The 17,312-nt window shown below is 41.6% G+C and overlaps 1 protein-coding gene across 4 annotated transcripts in view; it reads right to left on the reverse strand.

Annotated features, from left to right (window-relative positions):
• Nucleotides 1-434: 434 nt before the first annotated feature.
• Nucleotides 435-17,312, reverse strand: part of ATF1 (activating transcription factor 1) — a 32,925-nt gene continuing 16,047 nt past the window's right edge. For all 4 annotated transcript variants that reach the window (XM_054975885.1, XM_054975883.1, XM_054975884.1 and 1 more), the window contains 5 exons: nt 15,880-15,977; nt 11,576-11,706; nt 7,858-8,022; nt 6,210-6,369; nt 435-3,205 (listed from right to left, as the gene is read on the reverse strand). In XM_054975885.1, the coding sequence (XP_054831860.1) occupies nt 3,061-3,205; nt 6,210-6,369; nt 7,858-8,022; nt 11,576-11,706; nt 15,880-15,977 (699 nt within the window). In that variant the 3' untranslated portion in view covers nt 435-3,060. The remainder of the gene's footprint in view (nt 3,206-6,209; nt 6,370-7,857; nt 8,023-11,575; nt 11,707-15,879; nt 15,978-17,312) is intronic.

Genomic DNA, 17,312 nt, shown 5'->3' on the forward strand with positions numbered 1-17,312 from the left:
AACATTTTCAGCTGAATAAAGATACCATGTGGGAAATTCCTGCATATTTCATCATTCCTTCACTCCAAACTGATTGTGAGGATCTATAATTGAGTTAATTTTAGTAATTTTTGAGCCATTAAACCAGCAAACATTTGCCTACAAGTAGTTCCAGTCTCTCTAGAACTGGGACTTTTTATGTCTTAGAAAGTTGTATCTTCATTGCTCCCTCTGCTGGTTCTCCTATAGCAAAATAAATGCAGTTTATTTTTCTTGTTCTCGAACAAATGTACTGGTACAGTAATTTAGTTTGTAAAATCTTGATGCATGTTAGAACAAAATGAAGTATGTTTCCCAGCATTTTTAAGACTGAAAAAATTCTAAAGTCAAAATCTTTTTAATGAGAAACACCACCACCATCACAATGCCCTCACCATCTGAATAAATGAGTCAAGTTTGAAATTGCATTCTGGATTCTTTATTACTGAGGTCGAAAAGTGCAACCACCTTTTTATTTAAAAATATTTACAAATCTATAAGCTAAGCTGCTAACTTTGCAGATAGTTAGAACTATGGTAACTAAGATTACGCTGCCTAAGCTCCGGACTGAGCTTTATAATTGCCACATGGACAAAAATGGGAAATAGCACAAACATTTCTCTTGTTAAAAATGACTGCAAAAGAAGTAGACAGCTTTATACTACTTCTGTGATTATATATATGCCCTTCTACAGTTCATCTTTTCAAGGTGTTACTTCATGTCAACAAGTATCAACTGATTTAATATATTTTCTCCATTAAAAAAACCCTTTCACAGAAATCACACAATTGTTTTTAATGTCCTCCCAACATAAATTAATTTTTCCTTGAGATGATGGCAAAATTTTAAAATGTCAACTGAAATGTGACTGAAGAGAAACAAAATACAACATGACTTCCAGGTCTATTCAGATTTTTACATCATACCTTAAAAATTTCAGATCTGAAGTTGCGATTCTACATGAAAACTGATTCACAGAAAATTAATGAGTGTACAGTAGTGGTTACAAGATTACATCCCTGTGAAATACTCATTTTACACAGTACAATTGGTTGGTTGTGATGATGCAGAGAAGGAACGATACAGAGGAATATCCATGGCCATAAAACAGCTTTTACCTGTGTTTTCTGTAGAGTGCCTCTTCTACTTCCACCCAAATTATATCACAAACAATTTTTGAGAGAGTTTCTAAAGAAGCTTGTATTAGAGGCTGTGCTGCAGTAAGAAACACAAGACACAGAAAGCCAAGTTGCACACCCACAAGCTTTTCTAGGAGTCCAAAGTTTGCTGGACTGGACATGTTACTTGGATCAGTTATGGCCCATTTCCTTTATAGGGCTTTATACTCACCCTTGCCTTGCCAATTTACAGTAATATTTTAGACACTGCATTTTTTAAAAAGTCCTTGATAGGATTTGGGTTTATAACTATAATATGATTATGATAGTTTAATGGAATACAGTTTTCTGTGGAATGAGGTACCATGATAATCTCAAAATTGCCCAATATTTCTGAAATAGGTTTGCACTACCATAACAATCATACACACTCTTGGCTTCATCATCTTCTTATAATGTATTTAATATCAACCCTTCAAAGGGCACTAGTGGAATGATTCAGTCTTAACTAAGATAAGGCTCCATTTGTTGATTTAATGCTTAATGGGTACTGAAGAATTCAGTTCATATCAAAAACCTTTTAACATTCTTTGAAAAGAAAGAAAGCAGAATGATGCATATTATGATCCCTGACAGCATCTTGAGAGTGAATTCAAAAACATGTGCAATTTATGAACAGTACTTATTTTCTCAAAAATATTGACATATTTGTTAAATTAAATTTTGCTTAAAGAAATATATAGAAAGAATAGCATCTGGTTTAATCTCATAAAAATATAAACTTGATCATCTTAGAGGGAAAAATCTCTGTTTACTGGAAATGTATAAACATTTAAAACATCCATAGAAACTCAATTATAGAATTTTTAAAGGTAATAATTCAACTACAAAAATATACCAGGCATCTCTTTCAACAAGAGTACTTTTCATTTTAAAAAATTAAACAAATTACTGCCTAGTTTATAAATTGAATATTGAAATTGTGCAATTTAATATTTATATATATCTCATACTAGAATTTTACTTTGGCATGTAACTTTAGCTTCATTTTGTTTTAAACATGGGCAGTGCCAAAGACACTGGAATTTAACCTATGAAAATAAAATAGGATCTTCAAACAGATATGTGATGCCTGTTCATTTCAGTTTATCTTGGGATAATTTTATACCAAGCAACTAAGAAAGAACACTGACAAAAAGCCCTCTGGAAACATTCTCTTATCAACTTTTGTTCTGATGTATAAAACATACAAAGACATTGGTAGGGCCACGGCATCTACTCCTTGTTGTGACTGTATCCACGTGCCTTGCATGGTTTTTTTTAGCTTCAAGGAGCCCACTGCCTTTACCAGAAGTGATAAAACACAGCATGCATTCAAAAAAATTAAATTGCCTGCCTGTTAAAAGCAAATATAACTTACACTTTCTAGTAAGGTAGTAGCTTCTCTATCTTCTAAACAGCAGATTAGAATTTAAATTTTGAAGCAGCCATATTTACATACAAATAACCGAAAGAAAGCTGATTATTAGAGATGTAAGAAATTAAATTCAATGCTGGTTATATGTTGATAGATATTTTCAGCTAAGGCAAAGACTCAATTCTTCCACAATTTAACTACAATCAAATATTGCAAGCATTTCAAAATTCAACTGTAGCTCAGGAAATTCGTATCTCTTGATTGACAGAATATGCATGTCCATCTTCAATGAAGATTCCAGTTGTGCCAGAAGAACTCCTCGTGAGGTTTTTGTGTTTCCTTTTTGTACTCTGTCACTCAACAAGTTCTAAATAAAATCTAAATGGTCTTTTGTGAAAGCTGGATTGAAACAATTTATTTTTGACCTTTGAATTTTTTTTTAAATTAATATAAAAATTTCCCTCTGAAATTCTGATGTTCACAGTAGGCTTGCTTTTCTTCTTTTCCTACACATTTTTGTGGCAGTAAAGATCTTTCAAAGTTTTTAGTTCTTCAATTAGAGTTTTGTTCTGGTTTTCAAGGACAGCAACTCGATTTTCAAGGCATTTAACATATTCTTTCTTCTTTCTACGGCATTCTCGGGCTGCTTCTCTGAAATTCACAAACAAATATTGTAATATGTATTGTTGAAGGCTTTCACGGCTGGAGAACGATGGTTGTTATGGATTTTCCGGGCTGTATAGCCGTGGTCTTGGCATTGTAGTTCCTGACGTTTCGCCAACAGCTGTGGCTGGCATCTTCAGAGGTGTAGCACCGAAAGACAGAGATCTCTCAGTGAGATTCCAGTTCACACCTCTGAAGATGCCAGTCACAGCTGCTGGCGAAACGTCAGGAACTACAATGCCAAGACCACGGCTATACAGCCCGGAAAATCCACAACAACCAAATATTCTAATATTTCAAACTAGTTTGGAACCATTTACTTTTACTTCATAGTTAATGGATGCCTAAGCTGTCTTTACAATTTTTTAACTCATGTGGCAATTACTGTCCTCCCCACTCCCCAACCACCTTAAAAAACTTAAATGGATCAGCAGTTGTGGCTGGAAGAGGCGCCTTGCAAAAGCTCTTTGAAGGACTCCAGAATATCTACAATATTAGCCATAATTGATGTTTTAAAGAAAAATTTGGGAATTAGCAGGCAGATTAATAATAACAACAACAACTTCATTTATAGCCCACCTTTCTAACTGAGGCTCAAGGCAAATTATAAAATGATAACAAATTCAATCAAAAAGTACAGACCTCTAATAAACAGAACAATGCTATGGACTTGAGCTGAAGAGCTGGAAAACAATGCATGCAAATAATTAAAAAAGTCTAAAACAGCAAGAGAGAGGTCAGTGAGCAGCAGCAGAAGAGGGAAGTTCCGAGACACAACCGTCTTCCATTAGATGCTATATTTGGGATCCAACCCTAAATACCTTAAAGATTCCACCCATCAATGTAGTCATCATCAGAAAATATAAATGTCTTTCTGATGGATGCCCAGTACTAAGTGAGACCCACTCCCCCCCCCCCCCCGCCATCACGTTTGCAGTACAAGGCAGAGAACCGGGCAGGGGGGGGTATTTCATGTTGGTGTGAGGTGGGAGAAACATGACACTGAAATAAAAAAATTAATACAATTCCTGCCCCGAGAGCCGTCCTGGTGTAGTGGACAGAGTGTCTGACTAGGATCCTGGGAGATCCTCTATGCCTTCCCAGCTCACTAGCCATTTGAGACACTCTTCTTCATCTCTTCTACTCACTGACATCCTTTGCGTTCTGTAAGTGCACAGAGCATATTATTATTTAGGTAAGTTTAGCAGAGGCATTTTGAGCCAAATATGCCAAAAGGGGAAAGCCAGCAAACGGCTAGTTAAGAGAAGAGTTGACCAGATCATGGACAAGCAGTCAATATACGAAGTAAAGAATGGAACTTATAGTTGCTGAAAAGAAAGAACCGACTGGACTTGATGACTGCTTGGATAGGAAGAAAAGACAAACAGGGAGAGGTCTGGATAGAAACGTAAGTTTTTACAAGACTCTAGCATTAAAGATGTAGGATCACAGAAGGGAAGAGGACACAGTGCATAGGGGACTGGAAAGAGTAAATGTTACACCAAGTTTTAAAAAGAGGTCCAGAGGAGTTCCAGGGAATTACAGGCCAGTTAGTCTAACGTCTATTCCAAGTAAACTGTTCTTGTTACTCTTATTAAAGAGAGAATTATTAAGCATATTGAGAAACAAGGCCTACTGAGAGAAAATCAGCACGGCTTCTGCAAAGAGAAGTTCTGCTTCACCAACCTTCTGGAGTTCTTTCAGAAAGCTAGCAAGCTTGTAGTGAGACTGATCTGTGCTGAAAGCCAAGGCAGATTGTGGAAAACTACAAGAGGATCTATCAAATTTGGATAAGTGAACAACAATGTAGCAAATGAAGTTCAGTGTTGATAAGTGTAAGATGATTCACACTGGAACCAAAAATCCTAACTTTAAATATATCCTGATGGCTTTTGAATTGGTTAAGAGCAAAATTGAAAGAGGCGTTGAGCTTACTGTGGATAGCTTAATGAAAATGTTCACTCCGTGTGCAGCAGTGGTGAAAAAGGAAAACTCCATGGTAGGATTATTAGGAGAGTGTTTGAGAATAAAATGGTAGATATTGTAATGCCCTTGTACAGTTCTGGTTGCTGTATCTCAAAAAGGATACTGCAGAGCTGGAAAAAGTACAGAAAAGGGCAATTAAGATGATTAAGAGGTTGGAGCACCTTTCCTATGAGGAAAGGCTGAAGAGTCTGGGACTTTTTAGTTTTTAAAAAAAGGCTAAGAGGGAGGTTTATAAAATTACATTGGGGGTGGAGAAAGTAGATAGGGGAACCTTTTTCTCTCTCTTCCGTAACATTAGAACTTGGAAGCATCCAATGAAGTTGATGGGCAAGGTGTACAAGCAGACTCAACAAGTAATTAAACTGTGGAATTTACTGCTAGTGGAGAGTGATGACCATGAGCACAGATGGTTTTAAAGAGGGTTAGACAGGTTAATGGAAGATAGGTCCACCATCAATGGTTGCTAGTAAATGGTAAGTAAAGGAAACCTCCCATGTCCAGAGGCAGTAAACCTCTGAAACCCAGGGGGGAAACATCAGGAGAAGAAGGCCTCTGTGCTCTATCCACTGGCCCTCTGGGGCAACTGGTTGGCTATTGTGCAAAACAGGATGCTGGACTAAAAGGAATACTGGCCTGGTCTCCTTATGTTCTTATTCCTGCCCACATGAAATTTTAAGGGAGAAGGTTGCATCAATTTTGCAATGTCTTTCAGAAGCTGCCTGACTAAATTTCCCTCCTGATGTTACCAATATATCTGCCTTTATAAAACTTTGTCCACACTGCAAACTTCCTCAAATAGAAAGCTGGCAAACAAAGTCAAATGATTTTTAAAAATTAATTGAAGTAAACATGCTTTTTTGAGGAAAAAACAGTGAATTTTTTTTTTAGAAAACAAAGAAGATAGAGAGTCCTACTGCTAATATCTGTATCATACATATCTGTTTCTGAAAAACATTTTAAAACCAGCATTAGAAAAATGCCGAATATTAACTGGGAAACAAAATACCTGTTTTTCATTAGTCGTATTTCTCTTTTCAACTGTGGATCGTCTGTCTTGGTTGACTGAGATGTCAAGGAGACAGGAGCTGTCATTACAACAGTCTGTGGGAGAGAAGTGGTGGTTGGCGTACTGCGTATCTGGTATGTTTGCATATCTCCTGAAGCAGCTGTTGAAGAACCAAAGTTATGAAGTTATGAAAGAAAGTGATAACTGGCCTTAAGATTCCTTCCTTTATCACTATAAAGGAAGGAATCTTAAGGCCAGTTATCACTTTATTTTTCACATTTAGGTACATATACCCAATTTCAAAATGCAATGTACCCATCAATTGAGGAGAGCACATAAATACAGAAATGAGTATTTGCCTCTTTTAATACAACAGGTGGGAACCAAATGAATGGTTCTGCATTTTTTAAAGACACGCACACCTTTTGCACTTAAGGCATGAGCACAGGGTGACTGCCAAAGTTGGTGTGTATGTGCCATCAAGTCGCAATTGGCTTGTGGCGACCTCAGCAAGGGGCTTTCAAGGCAAGAGAGATACAGAGGTTATTTGCCATTGCCTTCCTCTGCAGAGTCTTCCCTGGTGGTCGCTCATCCAAGTACTGACCCTGCTTATCTTCTGAGATCTGATGAGATCAGGCTATATCATGCCACCTTCCCTCCTAGCCGAAGCTGGTAGTGAGCCAGAAAACTTTCTGTTGCATTGTAGCTCAAAAACAAACAACAAAATGGGACATGTTGTTTCTTAGGAAGAGGCACTGGAGGTCATACTTACTGACTTGGCTACCATCAATGAAAGACAACTGTGAACTTTGGGATACAACTTGGATGCAGAGTGTGGGAATAAGGGAAGATAAAAAAAACACTAGAGTGAGCAAATGTTGCTAGGAGTAGACTAGGATGTTAAAAGAGCCTAGACCCAAGCTGACCCAAGTGGCTCAGTGCTGCAAGAACTACTTGGCTGGGACCCGGAGTGTTGCAACAACAAGTGTAGTCTCACCCTATACTCACTGCCACTGCCACTGCAGCCTGGGGGTGAGCTGTCCCTCCAGCTTCGTCTGCATCACAGAAGCCACCTGGCTCAGCCTGGTGTTGGCTTCCCCTGGTCCCCCTAGGAACTTCCCAGTAAGTTCGAGGGCTAGTTCATTCCTGCGCTCCCTTTAGTTTCCAGTTTGACTTGGGGAATCCATTAATCTCTGTCTGGTCTGCTTGCTGAGCAGGGCCAGCCCTCCTTCCCACAGTTCATGCATGCTGTAAACCTGATAGAGCCAGAGCACCTCAAGGCTCTACTGATGCCATGCCTATGAAGCGTTTAATAATATTTCACACTAGAATTATGCTTTAACTTGTTACAGCATAATTGTTAAAACTCATCTGAATCTCTGAATTGGTACCGATGGAGTAAGAATGTTGGAATTAAATGTATAGGATCTGATAAACATGGAGTTTGCTAGATACAGCTATATTTGCTTCTGAATAAACTAGGAATGGAATTAGAGTTTGATGTGAAACCTTTCCATAATGAAAACCTGTCTGGCTACTTCGGAAAGGCCACTCAAGTACTACAAGCAAAGTAGGAATCAGTCACTAGAACTATACTAGGCAGGTATAAGAAGCAAACAAATCCAAATGCTTCAAAGGAGATACTTACTCTGCACTACTACCTGGTTGCTGGGCACAAGTATCTGTTGACCATCCGATGTCTGTACATACTGTAACAGTGAAGTTCCACCAGCATTCGTAAATGTCTGCAAACCCTGCACACTTTCTGCAACAGGACTGCTCAGCTGTAATGGTCCATTTGGTGCAATGGCAACTTATGATTAAAACAAAAACAAAACAGAAAAGACACTGATGATGAAAATGAATCAGAGAAGACACCGTTAACAGCCATAAGTACTGTGGTGCAGTCGCCACAGAAATCTTTCACTAAATACAGTTCTTTGCCTGTGAGCAATTACTTAATTTCATTTTGTATACAACATCTTCAGCAACCAGAAGAGATGGGAAACACTTCTGTAATAGCAAAGCATGGATGTCAAATGGGTATGGGGGATCACTAGTTTGCACGAATTCTCCTTTTCCATGCAGTTATGTCTGAATCGCTTATTGTTCTGTTCCCTCTCCTCCAAACCAGTATACCAAACTCTAATTTAAATCCTAGTTTGAATCCAGCATTGGAGGGAACAGAAACAGTTTGGGGTTTGGACATACTATCATTTGCCACGAAAGCATAACTTTTTTTATAAAAAAGGGAAGCAGAAACAGGCCCTGGGGATGTGCTTTGGATTGGTTCGTATCTCCCCTTAGGGATGAGACTCAGAGGGCTGCTGCTGAAGACGCCTTTTCATCAGTGTGGGTCTTGGTCCTGTGGCGTGCCAGAAGACTCAGCTAGACTCGCCATGCTATTTAATCTCTATGTAAAGCCGTCATGAGCCATCGTGGTTCTGGAGTTGGGTGTTATCAACATGCCAGTGACACCCAGCTCTGTGTTTCTTTGTCCAGCTGCTCAGCTCTGCTGCAGAGGTCCTAAGCCAGTGCCTGGCTGATGTGGCTAAATGGCTGAAGGGGAACAACTGTAACTGAATTATAGTAAGACAGAAGTGACGCTGGCCGGGGAGGCTTCAGTTCTGGGGCTGTGCTTCCCAGGTCCGATGGGGTTCAGCTGGCTCTTGCTGACTCAGTTAACAGTCTTGGGGTCATACTAGACCCAGCATTGTTGCTGGAGAAGCAAGTTAACCCAAGAACCAAAATGCTTTCTACCATCTTAACTGGGAGCCTAGAAAGCCTAGAAGATGGCTGTCTTCCTTAACCAGGCTGACCTGGCAACAGGGATCCATGCCATGCTAATCTCAAGGCTAGACAATCCCCTATTGTAACATGATCTATATGGGTCTGCCCGCAAAGACAACCCAGAAACTTCAACAGGTAAAGAACACTGGGGCTCAATTATTACTGGAACTAGGCAAGGCATGCGTGTTGCGCCTGTCCTCCAGTCACTCCATATAAATAAAGCAGACCAGTTAGTTCCTGGCTTCAGCTGCTGTCTACCACCTACAAAGCCCTTCGTAGCCTAGGACTCGCCAATCTAAAGGACTGCCCCTCCCAATATGTCCCACTGCGACAGCTGTGCTCAGGTGAGCAAAGTCTGCTGAAGGTCAAGATCAGAAGCTTCAGGAAGAATGACCTGCTTGAGGAGGCAAGGAAGGCCCCCTCGCTTCTATTATTCTGCGGAATGTGTAGAACAGGACTGTTCAGGAGGGCATTTTTATGAAGTGGACCAGGACTGTAGTGGCATGAAATTGTTCAGAAGGGCACCTCTACCAGGGGACAAGGGCTGTAGTTTATGGCACTGTTCAGTATATGCATTTCTTGTTTATCCTGCACGGTTTCCTCTTTTCTGCAATCCAGTTTTTGCAATTCTTACATCATATCTATATTATTCTTACTTCACTGTTTCCAACTTTGTATTTCAATCTTATTATATTTCTTACACTGTTTATATTGAATTGCTAAATTTTGTAATCCGCATGGAGTCTTGGTGAGAAAGACGGACTATAAATAACGTAAGCAAGCAATTTAATTATCAAACCCTGAGGGAGGGAAGAGTGAAGGGAGAATGTGAAGCACGTTCATGTAATGGTTTGTTGCTGCATCTGAACCGTGCCACTTGCAAATTCCGATTTACAAATAGAAAAATATTCCCAGAAAAATAACATCATTTCAGAAGTCATCTCTAGACACTGACTCAGTTCAGATTCAACACAGCATCATCGTTTTATTAAGCCAGCTAACTGATCTCACCTAAACCCACGCTACAGCACTAACTATGGTTGGTTCAGCTACCTCAAACCAAGATCTGAAGGCACGAATGGAGCTGGATTAACCAAGTTAGTCTTAACTATGCAAATAACCTTAAACTTAATCCTGGTTTGTTTGCTGCCAATGGTTCATGCATACTTGGCTGGCAAGAGCTGCTCAAAAAGAAAACTGCTCTTGCGAGTACCCAGACTCCCCCCGCTCCTGTTCTTGACATGGAGCCTGCAGTGCAAGATGCCCCAAGAGACCCCTCCCTCCCTCCCTGCCTCTGCTCTCTTAAAAACGCAGGGCTGTGGCATGCTCCTTCCATGCATCCCCCCAATGAAGTCCTGCATATCTCAACTGCCTGTGCTCCAGCTCCAAAGTGGTTTACGCAGCCATCTATTCACATCCATTACACTGACACAATGGAATGAGGGGGATTGCATTGAAAGAAAACAAGTTCATATCCCAATATTTCTCAGTGCAGAGTAACCCCCCGTTTCTATCCAATCTATGTTAGCATTCATAGATGATATTACTTGGCGCTTGCTTTCTCTCTGTTCAGTCAAGTGCATTTAAACAATTCATATATATTTCATGTGTACACGAAAACGGGCTTTTCACGGTGTTTTTGAGAGGTTGGGGACTCCAGTTGACATTCTAGTAAGACAGGGTCTCTTTGTGTGTGCTCATGAACACACACACACAGGTATGTACCATCTGCACCAACCATCTTGTATACCTTAGAGCAGAGACAGGATGCATGGGAGGGTGTGTGGTTGAGAGAGTATGTGGAGGTAGCACTGAAATAGCTAGCACGAGTTTATCATCCTGGGTTTATGGTTAGAAACGGGTTAACATGAAAGCCTTACAACTTCTTTGACTCTCTTCCCAGCTCTCTCTCTCTCTCTCTCTCTGTGGCTTAGCAGCTGATTGCTGTCCCTGAGCTAAGCTTCCGCCCCCCATCCTCAGGCTGCCAGCAGCCAATATCCAGCTAGTTTATTTAATTAAATGTATTTATTTAATTAAAAATATGTATAACCCGCCTTTCCAAGGAGCTGATAGTGTGGTGTGTGTTTTCCACTCGTTGGACACTGCAGGGCAGGCTGAGATTTCAGGCGAGTCTCTGATGGAGAGGTGAGTGAGGGCCAAACTACAAGTGGCGAATGACACTTGAATGGCAAGTGTATTCCTCCCTGTTCACTTGCCCTCCACTCAATCCACTTGTCTTTCAAGTGTCATTTGTCACTTGTAGCTTGGCCCTGAGAGAGTGACAGCACTGAAGCCAGCATTTGCTGAGACAAGTTAGGATTAAATATCACTTTGGGATGAACCTGGGTCTCACAAACAAACAAAAGTTAAAATCAGCTATGGATTTATGTTACACCTGAACTGACCCATGGGATTGGATACAAAGTTGTGGTTCTGTTCACAGAGGCATCTTCCTGGAAGGAGTCATTCTGTAAATGGAAGGGCAGCTTTGAATCCAAGCTACTATTAACATGAATACGAAATGAACCTTGAATCTCATTCCAGTTAACCCAATGCAGATTATTATTAATACATACTATATTGTCCAGTGCTGGTTTGATAGACAGGTGTAGGAACAGACATCGATGAGATAGTAGAGACACCAGGATTTGCTTCATCTCCTTTCCTATCCTGTGTGTCCTCAGAAGAAAGGTCATTCAAGATTTTTCTGTAAAAAATAGTATAAAAAAGATTTTAGGCTCGTTTTGTAGAAAATCTTCACTAACAAGTAGCAATATCTATTTAATTTGAGGCACATTCTAGAGCATTACATTTTTTATTTTCAAATTGTGGAATTTGAAGGAAAGCACTATGAAATCCACTAAAATCCACTAATAAAGGTAAATGTGGCTTTGGGTAAAACAACAAATTTGATCTAGGGTAACCCATGGGTGGACGTCGCATCACAACATTTTCTTGGCAGACTTTTTATTATGAGGTGGTTTGTCATTGCTTTCCCCAGTCGTCTACATTTTACCCCCAGGAACCTGGGTACCCATTTTACCGACCTCGGAAGGATGGAAGGCTGAGTCAACCTTGAGCCGGTTACCTGTGTGGCGCTGTATAGCTGTCTTGAGAGAGAGACTACAGGGATGTGTTCTCAATTAAAAGAAGTGTGTAAGGTACTTGCATGTAGAAGTAGACAGAATCCATGCTTGATGCTTCACTTTGAACACAGTTCATATTTAGATAAAGGTAAAGATAGTCCCCTGTGCAAGCACCGAGTCATTACTGACCCACACATGTTTTTACCATGTTGTCTGATATCCAGACTTTTATCTTGTAAAATTTTTATTGTTCTTGCTATGTACACTTTATAAATAAATAATTAATATATGTAATTTCGTTTTGTTTTTGTAGTGTAAGCTTAACCCTCCTATCCTACAGACTTTTGTTACTTGCCATTGCCTTCTCCAGTCATCTACACTTTACCCCCAGGAAACTGAGTACTCATTTTACCGACCTCGGAAGGATGGAAGGCTGAGTCAACCTTGAGCCGGCTATCTGAACCCGGCTTCCGCCAGGATCAAACTCAGGTCGTGAACAGAGCTTGGGCTGCAGTACTGCAGTTTACCACTCTGTGCCATGGGGCTCTCTTGATCTAGGATAATCCTTTCTTAAAACAGCTAGCCTATTATGTGACTAGAAATCTTCTGAGGGTATAACTGAAAAAGCTGTTTCAGAGGAGAGAGAGAGAGTTCTTACAGGTGTGTTTCAAAATCAGGTTTGTGGCTTGGTACTTCAAGCCTGCATTTCCCACAGAGGCTGTGTAGTTGAAGTGAATATCTGAAATGTATGTATGTATGTATGTATGTATGTCATTTATAACCCACCTTTCTCACTGAGACTCAAGGTGGATTACACAGTATGAGATTAGAACCATCAGTATCAAGGACATTTCCATACAGTATCAAGGACATTTCCATAAACAATGCCATAGGGTAAATAGATACAAGTTTAAAAGACATAGTATTAGCAAGAATCCAATACAGAGCAGAAAAAATACTGAAGCAGAACATAACCAATTCTAGGACTGACATTAGACAACATGGAGCACTGGTGGTACATAAGAGTACATATTTAAAGCAGCAGATAATACGTAAGGCAATATAGTGATGAAGTCCATGGTCCCAAACTCATTAGCAAAGCATCTGAGACCCCCTCCCTACAATACAGCCCTCCCATTTGAGTAAAAAGCCTTTTTGAATAGATGGTTTTTGCATCGTTTCCAAAAAGCCAGGAGAGTGGGGGCTCTTCTGACTTCCTCGGGCAGGTCATTCCACAGGGTAGGGGCCACCACAGAGAAAGCCCGAGTATGGGCTGCTGCTGACTTCACCCGTGCGCAGCCTGGCACCTGCAGGAGATCCTGTTCAGATGAGTGAAGCTGCCGTGGAGGGACATAGGGAGGGAGGCGGTCCCACAAGATAGTTCCCATTCTGGAGACAGCTGATCTCCAATGGCCACCCTCTGTGTCTGCTCCAAGAGAAATGATTTAAACTAGTCTAGGGCACATCCTTTGATGCCCACTTCTGTTTCTAAATGCCTCAACAGGATGGCATGGTCTACTGTACCAAAGGCTGCAGATAGATCCAACAGAAGCAATAAGGAGGCATGGCCTTTGTCTACATTCAGATTGAGATCACCCACTAATGCTACCAGTGCTGTCTCTGTCCCATGCCCTGGTCTGATATCTGACTGGAAAGGGTCCAGAGCGCTAGAGTTATCCAAGCAGGTCTGGAGTTGGTCAGCTACTGCTCTCTCAACCACTTTGCCCAGAAAGAGCAGACTGGAGACTGGGTAATAATTGGCCACATCATTTTTGTCTAGGGATGGTTTTTTAAGTAGCGATGGATAACCGCCTGTTTGAGCTGCCAGGGAAAGCTGACCTGAGTTAGCGATTGACTTACAATAAATCTCAGGGGTTCACTTATCTGGTCCTTGCTTGATGTTAAAAGCCAGGATGGGCAAAGAACGAGCGCACAAGTACTGACTTTCATAGACATCAAGATCCTGTTCAGATCTGTTGTGATTCCTTCGAAGCAGTCCAAATGTAAGCTAGATGGTGTATTAAGCATTTCTTTGATCTTGTTTGCATTGCAGCTAGCATCTAGATGAGAGCGTATTCGCGCTTAGGAGCGTGCGATTCGGGCCTTCCCCACCACCCAGCTGACCGCTGCGGCAGCGGCACAGGCCCCGCAAGAGCCGGTTCTGCACTTCTCTGCTGCCCAGCTGGCTGCTAAGGCTGTGGAGAAGGCAGCACAGGCCCTGCAGGAACCCGCTCCGTGCTTCCCCGCCGCCCTGCTGGCTGCTAAGGTGGCAGAGAAGGCAGTGCGGGCCCCGTAGGAGCTGGCTCCAGGCTTTCCCGCTGCCCAGCCAGCCACTATGGCAGTGGAGGAGGTGGCACGGGCCCCGCAAGAGCCGGCTCTGGGCTTTCCCGCCGCCCTGCTGGCTGCTAAGGCGACGGAGAAGGTGGCGTGGGTCCCGCAGGAGCCGGCTCTGGGCTTTCCCGCCGCCCTGCTGGCTGCTAAGGCGACGGAGAAGGTGGCATGGGTCCCGCAGGAGCTGGCTCTGGGCTTTCCCGCTGCCCTGCTGGCTGCTAAGGCAACGGAGAAGGTGGCATGGGTCCCGCAGGAGCTGGTTGGGCACTTCCCCACTGCCCAGTTGGTTGTCTTCCTTGCTCCACGGCCAGGTAAGTGAGGCGGGGTTGGGGTGTAGATGAGGGGGGAGTAATTGGGGGGCTGGGAGACAGTCAGCTTCCCCCCTCACTTTGGTATGCTCCAAATCTTTACAGAGCATACAGAAGTAATTTAAATACCCGAAGCCAAAGTGGCTTGCCACTTCGGCTTTTGGGGTATTACAGATCACTTTCCTGCTTCGGGTAAACACGAAGCGGGAAAACTGAATTTTTTCCAGGTGCACACTCCTATTCGTGCTATTTTAGCAGTGAAAAACTTAGCAAAGGCCTCGCAGCTAATTGTCTGTTCTTGGGACTGCAGAGCTTCAGATTTAGGGGTTAGGAGGCGTCTGGATATCTTAAACAATTGGGATGGTCGTGAACTAGCTGATTCAATAGTTGCCGAAAAATATCGTTTCTTTGCCGCTTTCATTTCCACTTCGTAGGTCCTCCAGTGGGTTCTGTAGCATGCTGTCAGCTTCCGTGTGAGTTTTTTGCCAACAACTTTCTAGACATCTTCTAACACTCTTTTAAATCAGCCAGCTCCACAGTAAACCGTGGGGCTGGCATCCATCCCAAGGGCTGGAGCGGTTGATAAGGAGCAATAGCATCCATAACTTCAAGGAGCTTTGCATTCCACACTCCTACAGCAGCTACCATGGGACATGTGTCTGGGATTCTAAAATCCCCCAAGGCATTTTGGAATCTAGAAGGGTCCATGAGCCTTTGTGGGCAAATCATTTTAACTGGACCTCCCATTTTGAGGGGTGCTGGGGCTATATTCACTTTTGTCTTCAGCAGATGATGGTCTGACCATGGTTCAGATCGAACCTCCAATGTTGAAATAAGACTTCCTCTTAAAGGCTCAGAGCAAAATATTGAGTCTAGTGTGTGGCCTCTTTCATGTGTAGGGCCTGACGCTATTTGAGAGAGGTCCAGGGTTACCAGGGAAGCTATAAATTCCTGAGCCGGGCCTGACTTTGAACACTCAGCATGGAAGTTGAGGTCTCCCAGAACCATAAGTCTAGGTGTCTCTAATACCATGTCTATTAGCAGCTCTGCCAACTCAGAAAGAGTGCTTATGGGGGAGGTAGGTGGTCTATACATAAGGAGGATACCCAATCTATCTTTTGTATAAAGCACTATACTTTTGTATAAAGCACTAACCTGTAAGATGGACGACGTGCAAGGATACCTCTGGCTTTCTGTGAAGAGCCTATGCTGTCTGAGGAATCTTGTGAATCTTCACTTTCTGACAAAGATACCTGAAGGATGTACATGACGTCATTTTGTATAATAGCAAATAAGCCAGCAAGATGCAACTTTTTGGTAAAAGCAACTGATTTCATAAAGCAATAGGATGTCCCCAACAACTTGCAAAAAAAAATTATTTCTAGACTTTGCATTAACAAGTTTATTAAATTAAGAGCATGCAATGTTCATTATTATTATTAGTTTTAAACCTGCTCCCATATATAGAGATGAGAGTTCTAATGCAGGGTCTCCAACCTTTTTGAGCCTGCAGGCACATTTTGAATTGTGACACAGGGTGCTGGACGCAACCACAAGATGGCTGTCAAAAGGGGTGGAGCAAATGTTGGGGATTTGCATAACTCTAATAGTAACTCCCTAGTATGTCAGGCACAAGCCCTGTTTAGCAGTACAACTTTTGAAATGAACATATTGCTTTAAAATGTTTTCTTGCATACACATTTTTGCATAACTTCAATCACGCAGTGAACATCTTTATGCTGTGCTGGCAGCCGCTGCCAAAGCAATATTTTTTAAAATCCACACAGCTAATCAGAATTCCATTGGCCAATCAGAAACCAACTGTCCCCACCCACTTTCTAAAAATCAATGGGTGTGCATCACGTTGGGGACTCCTGTTCTAATCCATTAAACGGTGCGGTGAAAAACATACAATGAAAAATACGTATGAACCATAAACACTATGCTTAAAACATGAGAAGATTGTGAGTCAAAGTGTTTAAGCATGTTAAAAAGATGACATTTTTACCCACAGTGCAGCTAGTGCCAGCATTAGCAGGGCTGCCGCATGTTTACCAGTCTTCTGCTTTTGACTGGGTGGGAAGGAGCAAGAATTGCAGCGAGCGAAAATAAGTAAAGCTCTGATTTAGTTAAAACAAATCTCAAATTTAATTAAAACAAATTTCCTTTGCAAAGAACTCCATAGGAATTTGTGCATGTGTGCGTATTCCAAACTGAAGGAACACACACACGCTTAGATAATGGCTTCTCAAGAACTCAAGGTTTTATTATTTGTGCATCCTATGCCAATTTGGCAAAGTATGATAATTTTTCTGGTGTTCTCAAAGAAACACAGTAACAAAGCTCTTTTATTTAGTGAACTGAGAAGTAGTAACCCAAGATCCACAGGGAGACACAGTTGGTGGGAAAGTATGCTATTCAAGTAAGACAAAAACAAAAAAGAGTGCTTCTGTCACTATACAAAGATATACAAAGACAGTGCTAAGTTTCTTCCTATCTTTAGCCCAGAAGCTGCGCTGTTTGTATCTTACAGAAATTACAGGAGTCGAGTTCTCTATATCAAAAACAAAAACAACCACTTATTGATC

Source organism: Eublepharis macularius, chromosome 4 (assembly GCF_028583425.1).
Source record: "Eublepharis macularius isolate TG4126 chromosome 4, MPM_Emac_v1.0, whole genome shotgun sequence".
NCBI classification, from domain to species: domain Eukaryota; kingdom Metazoa; phylum Chordata; class Lepidosauria; order Squamata; family Eublepharidae; genus Eublepharis; species Eublepharis macularius.